At 38.2% G+C, this 16,850-nt stretch overlaps 2 protein-coding genes across 4 annotated transcripts in view; one reads left to right on the top strand and one right to left on the bottom strand.

Moving 5' to 3' along the window:
• Positions 1–12,936, top strand: part of UXS1 (UDP-glucuronate decarboxylase 1) — a 49,606-nt gene extending 36,670 nt beyond the window's left edge. For both annotated transcript variants that reach the window (XM_087967205.1, XM_087967206.1), the window contains exons 9-15: positions 1,208–1,329; positions 5,013–5,132; positions 6,669–6,712; positions 9,495–9,555; positions 10,344–10,401; positions 11,717–11,820; positions 12,253–12,936. In XM_087967205.1, the coding sequence (XP_087823331.1) occupies positions 1,208–1,329; positions 5,013–5,132; positions 6,669–6,712; positions 9,495–9,555; positions 10,344–10,401; positions 11,717–11,820; positions 12,253–12,384 (641 nt within the window). In that variant the 3' untranslated portion in view covers positions 12,385–12,936. The remainder of the gene's footprint in view (positions 1–1,207; positions 1,330–5,012; positions 5,133–6,668; positions 6,713–9,494; positions 9,556–10,343; positions 10,402–11,716; positions 11,821–12,252) is intronic.
• A 2,814-nt stretch (positions 12,937–15,750) lies between these two features.
• The window catches only part of ECRG4 (ECRG4 augurin precursor), a 12,161-nt gene continuing 11,061 nt past the window's right edge, over positions 15,751–16,850 (bottom strand). For both annotated transcript variants that reach the window (XM_026666757.2, XM_087967207.1), the window contains exon 4: positions 15,751–16,263. In XM_026666757.2, coding sequence (XP_026522542.2) covers positions 16,102–16,263 — 162 coding nt within the window. In that variant the 3' untranslated portion in view covers positions 15,751–16,101. The remainder of the gene's footprint in view (positions 16,264–16,850) is intronic.

The following is a 16,850-nucleotide window of genomic DNA, read 5'->3' as shown; positions in this document are numbered from 1 at the left end:
AAGCCTTCTTCATTCTTACTAATGAAGGTTAATTCTTTAGGAATTTATGTTAATGGAAACTGAAATTGATTCAGAGATTTAAAACATACAGTTTAAGCTATATCTGTGATGTGAACAGATCAATTTGTGAACAGAACATGTGGGATATCTAATTTTTTATTTATTCATTCATTCAATTTATATAGATCCCATCTCAAATGTATGATTGGGGGCTCAGGAACCATTAAAACAACACGAATGCAATAAAAAGCTGAAATAGAAGAACAATAAAAATACTTTTTAAACATTCATCACTACCATGATATATATGAACAATTTGTTCTTGTAACATTGCAGATAATTAAAGGACCCTTTGTATTGATGGGTTTGTTCTTTTATCCTTTCTCAATTTAGTAACTGCAAATAAAGCATTTTAGCAGAACTCTATAATTATCAAATCAATTTTAAAAAAAAACCTCAGTTGTAAGAAAATTAATTTCTTATCAAATGATACTGTGGCTCAGAAGAAAGAATTTCACCTGGTTTTAGTAGTGCCCAGCAAAAGTAAATCAAAGTAGAAATGCATAGAAATATTGACTGTTTTAAGCATAGCTCTTTTTCTATTTTATATAAATTAAGGCAGTTCTCTTTCCTTTTTTTAAATTGAAACCTTGATGCCATGAAATGCTTTGTAGATAATTCTGATGCTCAATAGCAATTTTTAAACTGGCCATGTTTGAGCTATATGATCAGCATATTGACTTTTTCCTCATAAGTTTTGTTTATTCTTGATTAAACTTTTTAATGGTCCATATACTCTATGTGTGTAGAACATAAACACACACACACCTCAGTTGACTGGGATCATTTACAAACAAATTAAGTTCCCAGAATTGCACTAAAACTACATATATCTCAAGGAAATTAAACAGATGGTTCCAGAAAGATAAGAAAAATACGTTTTCAAGACAGGAAAGACATTCACATAACACTTTGCTGCACTCTGCTATCCATGATTCTGTAGAACAGCCTTCTTTCTCCCCTGGCTATGTCAAATCCTAATGCCTAAATGGAATTGAATGCCGCAAACCTGTACTGAATTGGGACACTAAACTTTCCACAAGTCCTTAGGTTAAAGTTAGAAAAAGATGTCCTATCAAAAGTAATTAATATTAATATTGTTACTTGTTATTGGATAATTGAAAGCCCCCCTTTTTTTTCTTTTAAGATCCTGAAGTTCACCCACAAAATGAAGATTACTGGGGTCATGTGAATCCTATAGGACCTAGAGCATGTTATGATGAAGGAAAGAGAGTTGCTGAAACCATGTGTTATGCCTATATGAAGCAGGTATTGAGGGAAAGGTTTGCACAGTAATAACATTTGTGTGTGAGAGATTCAAGTCAGTGTTCGTTCCTGGTGACAGATGGAACTAGTTCCGCAGTTTTCTTGGCAAAGTTTTTTTTTTTCCTGAAATGGTTGCCATTGCCTTCTTCCTTGGACTGAAGGAGAAGGACAAGCCAAAAGTCACCCAATTATCTTTATGTCTTGGTAGGACTAAAATTCACAGTCTCTCAGCTTCTCGGCTGCTGCCCTAACCACTATGCAACTGGCTCTTAGTCATAACATTATACAGGTAGTCTTCAACTTCTGACCACAATTGAGCCTAAAATTTAGTTTGCTAAGTGAGACATTTGTTAAGTGCTTTTGGCCTATTTTATGCCTTTTCTGGACACATTTGTAAAGTGAACCAACTGCAGTTGTTAAGTTAGTAACCCTAACTTAAGTGTTGTTAAGTGAATCTGGCTTCTCCATTGACTTGACTTGTCAGAAGGTTGCAAAAGGAGATGATCACATGACCCGAACATTGCAACTGTCATAAATATGAACCAGATAGAGTGGTCAAAGCATCCGAATGTAAATCACATGACCATCGGGATGCTGCAATGGTCGTAAGTATGAAAATGGTCATAAGCAGGGGTGGGATGCTACTGGTTCTGCCCAGCTCTATAGAACCGGTAGCTTTGAAGACAGCAGACACCAAACCGGTCTGTATTTGCTGCTGTTTGGCCCACCTGCCCTTCTGGGCTTTTATCTGTCCTTTATTTCCTGCTTTTTCCTCCGCTGCACAGCTGAGGTTGAAAAAGTAGGAAAAAAGAGGCTTCTCAAATGCTGTGCACTTGCGTGCAGCACTTCATCTGTCCAGGCAGCACAGCTAAAGTTTTTTTTACATGTGCACGCAGCACACGTCATGCGCATGCAAAACATAGTCACCAACTACCGTGTTTCTCCAACAATATGACCTCCCCCAATAGGAAGAGCATGTTTTCTAGGCATAAAATGAAATTAAGCCCCTCCCCCCAAATTTAGGCCTATTTTAAAACATGCAAAATGGGGGGAAGGACTTGCCGTTAGGAGCGCCCCGTGGGCAGCAATTCCTCGCCACCAGCTGCTCCTAATGGGCGATCATGGCAGAGCGCAGAGAGCTCCCTACTCCTGCCAAGCACCTTTGCGGCAGACCCAAGACCTTCAGTGCCCACCGCTGTTGATTTCCCTTTGCCCATGCCGCCGCCGCGTTTGGAGCTGCCACTTCCACATTTGGAGCACCACTGCTGTTTGGAGCACCGCTGCCGTTTGGAGCTGCCGCTTCTGCATTTGGAGCTGCCGCTTCCACGTTTGGAGCGCTGCCGCTGTTTGGAGCACTGCTGCTGTTTGGAGCTCCGCATTTGGAGCTGCCGCATTTGGAGCTGCCGCTTCCGTGTTTGGGACCCCACCGCTGTTTGGAGCACTGCCGCTGTTTGGAGTTGCCATGTCTGCATTTGGAGCTTCCGCCGTGTTTGGATCTGCCGCTTCCACGTTTGGAGCACTGCCGCTGTTTGGAGCACCGCCGCCATTTGGAGCGCCGCCGCCTCTCCAAACACGGCAGCAGCTCCAAACGTGGAAGTGGCAGCTCCAAACATGACGGCGGTGCTCCAAATGGCAGCAGCATTCCAAACACAGAAGTGGCAGCTCCAAACGTGGCGGCGGTGCTCCAAATGGTGGCGGCACTCCAAATGGCAGTGGCACTCCAAACACGGAAGTGGCAGCTCCAAATGTGGCGGCGGTGCTCCAAATGGCGGCGGCACTCCAAATGGCAGCGGCACTCCAAACACGGAAGCAGCAGCTCCAAACGTGGCAGCGGAATGGGCAGAAGGGAAAGCAACAGCGGCGGGTGCCAAAGGTCTTGGGTCTGCAGCAAAGGTGTTTGGTGGGAGTAGGGAGCTCTCTGCGCTTCGCCATGATCACCCGTTAGGAGCGGCTGGTGGCGAGGCTGCCCACGGGCGCTCTAGATGAGGATGCAAGGGGGGGAATAAAGTCACCCCAAAAAGACGGCGTAGCCGTTTTTCGGGCTCAAAAAATATAAGACCCGGCCTTATTTTATGAGAAACACGGTAGTAACACTGATTGAACCCCACCCCTGGTCATAAGTCACTTTTTCCAGTGGTGTTGTAACTTCAAAAGGTCACTAAATGAATTGTTGTAAGTTGAGGACTTCTGTTGTCCAGAATTTGAAAAAATGAATGTAATACTAAGGCACTTGGAGAGAAATGCAAAATCTCTCAGGTGTGAGATAAGTAATTATCTTTGGGAGCCTTTGGCCTTTCTGTTTGTCCCATCTTTTATTTCATATATATGGATATAAAAATCTTGTTATTCATCACTGGTTTTCTGGGGGTTTTTGTTTCTTGTTTGTTTATTCAATTACAACCAACTGTTTGTGGGCTGATGCGCACTGTTTTCTCAGAAACTGCTTCTTGACTTCTTGTAAACCTGTATTCCCTCCTTTATTATATTTATAAATAAATAACTCAAGGCGGTGAAATACCTAATACTTCTTCTTCCTCCTACTTCCCCCATAACAATAGCCCTATGAGGTGGATTGTACTGAATGTGTGTGACTGGCCCAAGGCCACCAAGAAGGTTTTCATGCATAAGACGGGACTAAAACTCACAGTCTCCTGGTTTCTACCCTGATATCTTAACCACTAGACCAGGGGTGTCCAACCTTGGCAACTAAGCCTGGAGGACTTCAACTCCCAGAATTCTTTGCTGGCTGGGGAATTCTGGGAGTTGAAGTCCTCCAGGCTTAAAGTTGCCAAGGTTGGACACCCCTGCACTAGACCAAACTGGCCAGAATCAAAACTGGATTTTGTCTCCCCTGGGCTACTTTTTTAGATTGCCTTTGGTTTTCCTAAACATCCAGGATCTTCTCTGTCAACATAAGCTTTAGCGTTGTCATTAGCTTTATTGATGTTTTCAGTCAAGGTTTTTGTTTTTTGTTTTGCATAGGAACCAAGGTTGTTGTGAAAGTAAGAATAAAGTAGTTGAACCGTTGTTGATGTTTCATCCTTTATGGTGAATTTCATTTTGTAATCTATAGTTGCTAAGCTACTAAAAAGGCAGACTGACTATACAAACATTGTAAGAGGCAGTGTAAATTCCAATACTTTCTGGCATGTCTTCTAGAAATATTATAAAGAGAACAAATAATCGAGACACGTTTGCCAACATTTCCTGCTGTTGTCAAGATCTATAAACATTCATGGCATCCTCACGAGTATCTGTTTTGTTTACTAATTCGAACTGCTTCATGTCCCCAGAAGCCTAACAAAAATTGATTTAGTTTAATCAGAAATACTCATTATATTATCCTTCCAAAGAGAAATCTCTGAGAAAGAGTTCTTTCAACAATAATGCTACAAGCCAGTCTTTCTCAGCTTGTACAGTCCCGATAGGCTGGGCCCCAACCCTCATAATGGCTAACCTATTTCAGAGGCTGGCTGGGATGATGGGGCTGTTGTAGCAGATATTTGAGGGGTACGGTGTTGGCAGGTAATAGATCTATAGATGAACTGCACCATATGAAATCATTACAATTGTATGTGTGTGGGGGTATTTCTTATTCTGGAATAATGCAAAAAAAAAAAAAATTAAAACCCAGCATGAAGATTTTCAATAGAATTTTTACAAGATGCTATTTCTTGTCATTTCAGGAAGGTGTTGAAGTAAGAGTTGCCCGAATCTTCAATACATTTGGTCCCCGGATGCACATGAATGATGGCAGAGTTGTTAGTAACTTTATCCTGCAAGCTCTTCAAGGAGAACCCTTAACTGTATGTCTTCATCTTCATCAGTTTAATGACTGTGTGGCAAAGACACATCAAAATCTGCCATTTTGTGAAAACTCACAGGATCAATATTTTAGTAAAGAATCTTAAATTAGAAATTGAAACATTCTAATGCATCATATAATATTTAATCAGATAAGCACATTGTGTTGTACTCAAAAGTGCCTTTAATATTAAGATACCTAAGATTATAGAAATTGTTTCTAATACATGGAAGATTCATTGGTAAGAAATCAAGTGAAGCCTTCAACCAAATAGGTGAACTGCTTCTATTGAAAACTTTCCTGAGTTGATATTTGTTAACATAGCAAATATGTTATCTCTTGCCGTTCACTTATAGCAGATATTCATGCATCTATTTATCATCTAGTGCTAGAGTTCTGGAAATGACAAATATACATATTCGTGTAAACTGCTTCTTAATTCCATTTGGTGTGCTTCAAGCAATACTTTGAAATGGCTCCTTTTAAAATAACATTGAAAGTTACTGCTGTTTTAACAATTTAAATATTTACAATAAAGTAATGCTTTTATCTTAGAATGGCAGAGAAGTTTTGCAATATAAAAGTAAAGGATTTTCAGGCAAGGATGTATGAAATCCTTTTGAAGAACAATAGAATCTAATGAGATTCAGCCTTTTCAAAATTGCAATATTTTATTTCTGGCAAACAACCATATACTAGCAGAATGTTTGTAATCGGCTTACTGGCAAGATTGTTGCTAAGACATTTAGTAGGCAGTCTTTCAACTTGCACTAAAAAAAAGATTTAAATTCTTTATAGAAGATTTAAATTATTTATAAATTGTTAGAAAAGCCTGCATGACTTGGTTTTATTTTTTGCCAACTTAAGAACATTTTTTCTTTCTCATTTGTAAAGCAAATTGATAATTATTTGAAGCATATTCTACTATGGAATTTTTTTTTTTGAAAAAAACCCAAATTCTTCCAAAAAATGCCATGTTGAAAAGAATGGATTTTTAAAATTGGTAAGAATTGCTAGATATGAACAAATAATCAACATGAAAATGAACAAATAGACCAATATGAAATAGTCCTGTTGGTTTGTATCTTGGACAGGAAGCCTGTTGATTGCACTCCATGAACCTAGTGAAAAATTAATGCGTATTTAAGAGGTATATAATAAAATTATTCTCCGTCTAGCTTAACAGCAATAGCACTTAGACTTATATACCGCTTTATAGTGCTTTACAGCCCTTTCTAGGCAGTTTACAGAGTCAGCATATTGCCCCCAATAATCTGGGTCCTCATTTTACCCACCTCGGAAGGATGGAAGGCTGAGTCAACCATGAGCCTGGTGGGATTTGAACTGCCAAATTGTAGGCAGCTGGCTGCAGAAGTACCTTACAGTACTGCACTCTAACCACTGCACCACAGAGGCTCATTAAGATAATCATTTGGTAAATCAGGACAAACAAATATGGATACATGGATGGTACTTGTATGTCATTGCAGAGTGGTATTTTTGCTATACCTATTTATGTCATTTTTCATTCTTCCAGGTATATGGGCCTGGCACTCAAACCAGAGCATTCCAGTATGTCAGGTACACATTTTTATATTGAATTCAACTCAATCTTATTATGGCCTTTAGCTAACCAATGTTAATTGTTTCAAGAAGAGTTTGTGGGAAAGTGTTTTCCACATGTCCTAATTTTGCCATATAACTTTTCAGCACTTTTCCTGAGTAGTGTCATTCATGTGGCCCATTCATTATCTGACAGCACTTTTTAAAAACTGTAGGAATTTGTATGGAGAGAGCATTATAGTTATATTTCTTGTAGTCTCAAAACTTAAAAAAAAAATAAAGCAGTAAAAACTACAAATTCTGAATGTTGGTGTTGTGCTTACTTTCAAAGGCAAGAATTCTTGCAAATTAGATCAGTGTTTGTCTTCTAGAACTTCTCATTACTGCTAGCAAGTTGAACCTCCATCTAGCATACAATTAAGTAAACATCTCTTTGTACAGTTTGGGCTGCAGATGTGAAGAATGATAATCATGACTCATCTAACAATGTTGTATAGCAAGTATGCCATTGCTGGTTTAACATCTTCCTTGTGAGAATCCCAAACTTATAAATCTAGAAAATTCAACTTTTAAAAGCTCCTACTTAGGAACTTAACACCACTTTAATCTTTTTTAAAAGCCATAAAATTACGGTGTTTTCTACTCATCAAACCATTGACTAACTATTTCTGAGCACCGACAACATCAATTCAGTCCTGCCGCAGCTATTTTAAGAGACAGTGATGAGTTATAAATGTTAAATCTACTTGTTGGAGATGAAGGGGGAAGTTTCTCCTGCTTGTGTTTTCTTTTCTTTTTTTTAAATAAGATTTAAACTTTTTAGATACTTTTTGTTTCTTTTCCTTTTTGATCAATTTATGTATTAGATTTTTGTATTTGTTATATCTATCTAATATAACATTCTTTATCTATTTAATATAACATTCTTTAATAACATTAAAAGAAAAGGTCACCGCAGAAAATAACTGTCAAACTGTACATCCTGGCCTTATTCTCTCATTGCAACCCTGCTTAGCTGCTGCTTTCAATAATTGTTGCAAACAAATAATAGCAATAGCACTTAGACTTATATACCGCTTTATAGTGCTTTACAGCCCCCTCTAAACGGTTTAGAAAGGAGGATATGAGCCATCTGTCCAAGGAGTGAATAAGTCTGCATCAATTCCAATTATGTATATTTGCTGGTCGAACCTGGTCGAGGCTTGGTATTGTGCCAGCCATTCAGGTATTTGTTTGTAGCAGAGTGTGGGAAATTTATCCACCCACGACAGAGTGGAATGTTTTTCTAGCAGCGCCTTGGCTACATTTAATTCAGCCCAGCCCAGCAGGAATACAATGTTTATTTATACCCACACCCGCTATTTAATTTTTACAGAATGGGAAATAGTCAATACAAATGGCTTAGTAATAAACATAAGTACACACACACATACACACACAATAACTCTAAGTGGCAAAAGAAGTGTTAGAAGCCTCTGGGCTTCCTGTTTTCCCTTAAACCATTACTGCCACCTTCTGCTGAATATGTGGATATGCACTTTTCTTTTTAAAGAGAGCATTTTTTTTCAGTTTTAGCCAGCATAATGGTGGCTTAACATTAACCTAGAATAAGCATAATATTTGTGCTAATTTTAAAAATTCTGTGACCACTTTTGCAGTTCCAAATTCATTTATGCCTATCCATCTACATTTATTGAATTTTGTTGGGGAGAAAAAACCACATAGCTTAATTATAAAAAGAGGAATCCCCCTCTCCCATTTCTTAAAGGGCCTAAGGAACCTAAATTTCTTTCCTATCCCATAGCTATCCAGGGTAAATTTGCCTACCACTGTTCATTATGCTCTTAATGACAAAGTTAGGTATGACAAGCAGAAATGTTCCAGAGAAGGAAGTCAAAATAATCAAGGTGACAAAAATCATGCAGTCAGTGCCCTCCCCACTGCTTGCCTGCCTCATGACAGGGCAGGTCTTGATTGCATAGTTGTGGCCGCCATCTTGACTTCTTGATCCCCATGAACAATGTGAAGGACTACAGTGGAAGAGTCACACTAAATTTTGTTTGGAAATTTTCTACTCTGGCAGTGAACAGCTGACTTTACAATGAGTGGGAACTGGATATACATGTTTGTTCCCGTTTACTTGAATAAACTACCTTTCCGCTCTCTTTAAAGCCTGGCTACACATGCTGAACCTTGCCAAAAGTTGTTAGTAAATGTCATTGTTTAATTTACATAATTCATGCCAAAAGAAACAATCCAATTAACTACTTTTAATTCACCTGTCTCTTGAATTGACCACATTGGTGATTAAAATGTGGGCCACGATGTACCACTCAAAACCAACTCCAGTTTTCAGTCTAATAAAAGTTCCCTACCCTGATTTTAAAGTTTTATTATGTTCTGCACCTAAACCTGACACCCTGATAACTCATTCATCCCATTGTCTCAATTGGTCTTTTGTGAAAATTGTTTAGGCGGAAATGTTTTGCTCCATCCCTTCATGTCTATTCAGTGTAAGTTGCTGTGGTTCACTTGTTTTAGCTTCTGTTCATGGGTACCAGCAAAAGCTTCCTGTTTCATCCCAATGGTGAAGATCATGTGGTATTGCATGTATAAAAGGGACAGGACTTTATCAGTCTCGGTCCCATTGACTGCTACCCCCACCCCATGCCACTGCTTACAGCAAAATATCCCCCAAGAGAATAATTTTTCCTTAGCATCAGCACTTTGCAAGGCCAGACCATAAATAAATCAGGAAATAACTCTCCGCTCATATTGTTCTATCTTTTTTTTTTCCCAGTGACCTTGTGAATGGGCTCGTGGCCTTAATGAATAGCAACGTTAGCAGTCCTGTTAACTTGGTAAACAAAACACTCTTGTTGTTACAAACCTTAATGGGAAATTGAGTAAAGTAGTATGGAAATAAAATAGCACCCCCAAATTCAGAATGCATGGAATCAGTCAGTGCTGGGACATAGCGTTTGGTATTGTCCTGATCTGAAAATTGCAATAGACCCATCACCATCATTGATACCTCCTCCTGCTTCTCATTGTTATTAAAAAGATGAGCACCATATGAGGACAAAGTAGCATGGTGCAATTTTTAAATGCAGTGAGTTCTATATTATATCTGCAAATAAGGCCTTTGCATAGACCCCATTTTATAAATCCATTTTTAAATAAATTTCTGCATCCGGTGTGCTGCTTTTGTCATTATATTCCTGCCTCATAATATTTCATCTCTTTGAGATTTTGTTGCTAAATCAGAAAGTAATTAAAACCATTGAGGTCTCTACTGAACGTAGTATGATCTGAGATGTAAAATGCATTTCCTTATGTTTGCCCTCAAGAGTAGTGTGAAAACAATAGGAATTTCTGCTAGAACAAGGATTCTAGTCTTTGGATCATTCTTTTCCTTTAGGAATTCCTGTGGTAGATTCCATTTGGGAACAGAGAATTCCGCAATTGGGAACATATTTTGCAGTTTGTTAGCGAACAGAATGAGTATTCAGGAAATAACTCTTTATGGAAGATCAAAACTCGTACCTATTGTACTTAAATAATGAATTTGTACTATCGTGCTATACAATACTAGTATACTATAACTATTGTATTATAAACATTATTTTAATAATAGTTGTATCTCTAGGGGAATCCAGAGGAACATTCTATTCTAGAATTTGCCCAGTTAATTAAAAAGCTTGTGGGTAAGTATGTTTAAATTGCTTTGTAAAGAAAATATAGAGCTTGGTGATATGTGTCTCCTATTGATTGTTACATGGAAGGTAATCAATTTAATAAGTAAGTTCAGATGATTTAATTTGGAGCTGCTATTAGAAAACCCAATGAAGATGTAATAATAATTAACTGAAAAAATGAAATAAAAATTATAGGCCTATAAATACTAAAACTTCTGTGGTCCATGTGCACTCAGTATGTGTACAATGTATTGTATAGTTTTTGACTTATGATTGGTTGCTTAACAACTCTTCAAAATTATCACAGAGCTCCCAAAAGGTATTTACAACCCAGTTTCAAAGTTCTGATGTCAGCCTCCTGTAGATGACCAGACTGGGCCCAAGGGAGCAGTCAAATGAGTCTCTGCGCGCCCACAAGAGATCTAAGTCCAGCCCACCTTGAATGCCTTTCTTATTTCCCACTCATTTCACTTGACTGCTGATTGGTCAGATTCTTGTAGAGAGCTTAAGCTTGCAATCAATCTTCATACTTATTTGAACTGCCTGAATCTCTTGATTTCCCTAGCGCTTGATACCTCCACAGTTACATGACCAAATTTGGGTGTTTGGCAATTGGATAGTATTTGCACTAAACCTTGTGGTCACATGACCATGATTTAGGACAGTTTTGTCGGAAACTGGTGTTTACTTCTAATTTCTGGCAAAAACTGGGCTATAGCAAACAATGGTTTCACTTAACCACTGGATCAGTCATGTGATAACTCATGTTATGAACATCATGTCCAGTGGTGGGTTTCAAAATAGTTTACCACTGGTTCGGTGGGCGCACTTTATGTGCACGCACATACTTTGAACATGCGCATGTGCCAAACATGCACTTTGCAGGCGCAGAGGCTTTGCGACTCACCTCCTGCAATCCTGCACTCTCCCTGTCACTTCAGCAGCTGATGCGCAGCAATCTGCTGTGCCGCGCAAAGCAGCTGCACTTCAAAAGCAGGGAATAAAGGTCCCTATGGGAGCCCGGGCGAGCAGGTGGGTGGGCCCAACAGCAGCTCCAGCAGCTCCTCAGAAAGAACTGGTTCGGTCTCCGCCAATCTTCAGCACTACCAGTATACCAGAATCGGGCGAACTGGTAGAATACCACTCTGATCATGACTTAGAACTGTGATTGCCAGCCTGACTTACAGTTGCAAGTCGAGACCACCTGTGTCATTATGGACCTTTTGATGTGGAATGCCTTGCAGAAGGAAATGATCTCTGCAGAAACTGAAATTGTAACAGCAATCAACTCAACAATATGCCTAATTATAAAATGTGTTTACAGGCAGTGGGAGTGAAATCCAATTTCTCTCAGAAGCTCAAGATGATCCTCAAAAAAGGAAGCCGGATATCAAGAAAGCCAAATTATTGCTTGGTTGGGAACCTGTGGTACGTAATGTCTTATCAATGGTATTGTAATTTCAAAATGCAACATTATTTATTTCATATCATTTAAGGCAAATCGTTGTAATTTATTCTGTGGTGTGCTTCCTTTTGGGGACAGGAGATAGAAGCGTGTTTTTTTTTTAATGTCCCTTGATCCTTTATGTAAAACAAATTAATTAAACTCAGGAGAAACTCTAAAAACCATTTCAATAAAAATACTGAAACAAAATATGTACATCTCTATTTCTTCCTCAGAAATATCTAGTTTTTTGCTACTTCCAATGTCATCAAATTGGAAAACAAGCAAACTTCCATGAATATTTCCATGAATTGAGGAGCAAAGTTTTAGGAAGCAGAGTTTTAGTACTGCAAATAAGCACCACATATTCTGTAAGCAGGGATAATCCTCTCTCTTTCTCTTTCTCTCCGGAACAGGTTCCGTTGGAAGAAGGTTTAAATAAAGCCATTCATTATTTTCGGAAAGAACTGGAATATCAAGCAAATAATCAATATATTCCTAAACCAAAACCTGCTAGGATAAAAAAAGGAAGAAGCAGACATAACTAAAAATTCAATTGGACAAGAAATGACATTTCTTACCTTGAATTTGAGAAGATGTTGTATGTCTTTTGGTAAAGACTTCAGAACAGGTATCATGAAGAAGAAAAAACTGGAATTTCACTCTGAAGCTTGCTTTAAAGAAGTGGATGTGCCTCAACAAGAAAACTGCAGTTCTTGCCTTGCACTTTTTAAATCTGTCTTTTAATGTAAAATAGATGCATCCTTTTTTAATATCTTCAGGTTTTATATCTTGCTGTGAGATCATTTGTTATAACTGTCCTTGACAGTTTTATTTACTGGTTTCTTTGTGAAGCTGCGCATAAGATAAGAAGGGCAGAATTGCCAATTTATTTATAAAATGGGTACTTTAAATGAGAGAGACTATGCATAAAGGAAAAAAAGTAGTATTGTCAGATGACGAATACCGACATTTAGAAAATATCTGTAAAAGAGTTTTATGTATTCTTTAAATCTGTTCTCCTCCCCCACCCAACATTTAGTTCTAGTTGCACACTTGAATTTGAACTATTTCCACTGATAAATGCTATTTTAAATCACTACTGTATTGTGCATACTCTGGGCAAAAGTTAATGTATTATTGGCTACCAGTGGTTGAATATGCTATTTTAATAAAACACTGAACCTTACAGATTTAAGTAAAAAAAACAAGTCTGTGGTAGTGGACATATTATTATACAGGTATAGCAGACTGATGTAACATCTGCCTTAGTAGAATCAGTAACTGATTCTTTTAAACAATATTATGTGGGTTTTTAGATAGCATACCTTTTGAGGAATACAATTCAATTACAAATAACCCTTTGGAGTTAAATTAAAAATCAAGTCGGTACATACAGATAGTCCTCAGCCTATGATCACAATTGGCATCACAATTAGCAAGATAGTTGTTAAGTGAGCCATGCCCTATTTTACGACCTTTTCTGCCACTGTTGTTAAGCAGATCACTTACAGTTGTTAAGCAAACCATTAATCAGTGATTCCAGCTTTTCCCATTGACTTTGCTTGTCAGAAACCGGCTGGGTAGGTCACAAGGGATGATCATATGATCCCAGGATGCTACAATCATTGTAAACCTGTGCCAGTCGCCAAATGCCCAGATTTTAATCCTGTGACTATGGGGATGCTGTGACTGTGGGGACTGTTTCTAAATCACATTTTTGATTGTGTTGTAATTTCAAGCGGTTCCTAAAGGAGTGTTTGTACGTTGAAGATTACCTGTATGGATAAAATTCAGTGGACGACTTCTGCTCCCGTCTATGGAATGCAAAATCTTCTGTCTGCTCTCAAAACCTGGTCTGGGTTATGGGGGAACTTAGAGAGCACAAATCATGCTGGGAAGGACAAGGAAATATGAATAACTTCTCTTTTCTGTTCTATAATTAAATTATATTGCTATTTTCAGTACTAATCCACTTTTAGTAAAAACAACGAAGAATCAGGCCACTTCCACACAAAAATTAACTATTGTTAATATTGACATACCTGAATTACACATTCCTACAGAAACAACAGCATCCTGTTTTCTTTAATGATTTGGAATGTCTTAATCCTATTACAAGTTTTTCATGTTTTAATACTGCAAAAAAATTGAAATGCATGGGAGTGTAGATGGCCAGCCAACTTCTGCTGTCTTGAAGGAATACCATAGTGACAGTTTACACTGTTCACACCATCACAACAGTGTGGAGAGAGAATTGTTTGTGATATCTCCAAGTCTTTACAACAATGCTTACTATAAAGCAAGGGAGGAAACTCTTTTGGTGACGAGAAAACAATTCAGTGTTTTTAAAGGAGCAAAAGTGATAGTTCACAGAGAAGGTCATCCATTAGATCATTAGGTCTTGGGGTAGTGGCAACATGATCTGAGGTTGAGAATAGGGAACGTTATCATCAGTTCTTTGTCATGGACAACCATTCCTTCTTGACCCTGGTAGTTCTCTATGAGCTGCCCCCACTGCAGGGAAGAGCCATCTATTGAATTGGGTGGCCTTGGGAAATTGATGGGTTTCAAAGGGAACTTGAGGTTATTCCTGAAGGTATAACTATGGAGATTCTCCGTCATCCAGATCATGGTTGTCTCAAAGGTGCTCCCCCCCCCACCAAAAAAGGCCACCGGACTATATTTTTTCCTTGAGGACAAAGATTATATTAGTGCATGGTTCAGCCAGGGCTTTCGTTTCAAACTGAAATGAACATTTAAGAAGATTGAATCACTGTGTGATTGTGCGGCCTCTGTGATTGTGGCTCCTCTGGATCCTTATAGTTTGTCAAGGGTCTTCGGGAGATGTAATGGCACGAGAGCACTGCTGGAGGAATACAAGCCAATAGGCACAGTAAGGAGTCTTGATTAAGACAAAATGAGCTCACTTCTTTGCCCTTATTGTATCTATATACAGACAACCAATAGCTTTATTCTGGGTGACTGGTCCCCTTCTTGGTAAGGAATAGTCAGGAGAGCCCCTGTAGAGCCTCTGTCAAACAAAGGTACTTGGCTTTACTGAAGTAAACATGGTTGGGCAGGTCCTTTGGAAATGACTCACTTTGTTAGTTGGGAGAGTTTGAGCCAGTTGATATTGCAAAAGTAGACAGGGTCCTTGTTTCTATGACCTTGTCATGTATCTGAGCACTTCTCCTTCCCTAGTTGATTAAGGCTTCTCAGGAGGTGGCAGTATTTGGGAGAAGATTGTTGAGAAAATGGTGAGTGTTTAGCATTGGAGAGTGTTGGATGAAGTGTATTATCTTTTTCAGTCAGTTTTTTATAGTACTGACATGGCATTGGTCACATTTGTTGGGAAAAGCTTGAGATGGGGATGTTGCATCCACCCTGGCCCTTCTGGATCACTTGGCAACCTTTCGTATCATCAACCTTCTGGATTAGATTTGAAGGTTGAAAGTGGGAGTCACTGTTTTACAGTGTTTTTCCTTCCTGTCGTTAGTAAAAGGATTGGGGAAGAAAAGTCTACACTTATCTCAAGACTTGGTTTCTCATCACTTCTATTTAATATCGAATAAAGCCCATGGGTAACGTCAGTTAGCAGTAGAATTTCATCAATATTCAAAGGATAATTATATACCTCCACCCATGACTGGACAGGTTCAGATGCTGACCCAATGCCTGGAGGTTCTGGATGGGGAAGGAGTGACTTCAAGTCAACCCTAGCAAGACAGTGGCTTTCCATTTTTGACCCCCTGAGATCTGGAAACCCATTATCCTTTTAGCCTTAAACCTTCAGGCCATGAACCCTGACTCTTCCCCAATGATTGGGCTAAGATGGGAGTGGATCGAGGAAAATGCAGAATTGGTATGGTGATATCATGGCCCTGTGGTGGGTAATAGGAAGTTATTGTATGACACTTGTTCATTTTTATGTTTTTATTCGCTGTAAGCTGTACATTAATATAAAATGGCCGTACTGGTCTCAGTAAAGAAAGTTAGTCTTCATAATGAAAGTCTTTCACAAGAATGCATAATTAAAATTTTATATTTAAAAAGCTTTAATGTTAAAGCAGATATGTTAAGGAATATATGCAAGACCCATTTTTCTTGGTTTCTTCCCCCAATCCCATCAGCTAAAATTAAGAACCAGATTAAAATCAATTTTTTAAAAAATTCTAGTGTCCTTACACAGAGAAGAAAGAATTAATATAGAAATACAGAGAAGAAACGGTTATTAATAATAATAGTTAAGACAGAGAATAATCTTAATAATCATCATAATTGACATTTGCTCCATGTCTGAAGGTGCCTGGATTTCGTGAGCCAATAGGAGCATCTTCATCATAATGGTGATGATAATAGCCACCATCGTATTCATGGCCACCACAGCCTACGTTTGACCAGCAGGAGACATAATCTTCAAATTTCTGCAGAAAAAGGGGAAAAGTGACTATAGATTTGCTGAAGCCATATGCTCATAAAAAATGCTATGCTTTAGAAGCATTGAAATATATTTTTCTTTCAATATTAATCAGATATTTTCATCCAAAATGGTACAGTAAATGTACTGTATACCATCTTATGTAATATATCCTGGAACATATTCTTCTAATTTAAAAAGCGAATTGATGATTTTGGCAACTAAACCATATAGCTGAGAGAATCCATTAATTCCAAGGTCCAATTTACTTCTCAGTGCAGGTAGAAGTGAAGTATCCAAATTAAATAACTGACCACAATCTAGAATATATTAGGGCAGTAAAGCTTTGAAAGTTATTGTTTAAATATTGTATGAATCTCAAATCCGTACCTAAAAGACTTGCATTTATTGTGAAATATAGTAACATATTTACATTTCAGTGCCTTCTTGCTCCTAGAAATAGGAATTACCATCGCATGGATTTAGTGTTTAAACTATTGACTTAAAATAATGTATTTGGACTTCCTAGCTTCTTTTAACTTCAGAATGGATTCAAATCAAACAAAGAAAAGCAAATGAAGAGGTTATGTATAA

The sequence above is a fragment of the Notechis scutatus genome, chromosome 5 (genome assembly GCF_049901735.1).
Source record: "Notechis scutatus isolate UNSWTSFEM ecotype Mainland chromosome 5, rNotScu1.2, whole genome shotgun sequence".
Taxonomy (NCBI): domain Eukaryota; kingdom Metazoa; phylum Chordata; class Lepidosauria; order Squamata; family Elapidae; genus Notechis; species Notechis scutatus.
This window is presented reverse-complemented; position numbering and strand designations above follow the sequence as displayed.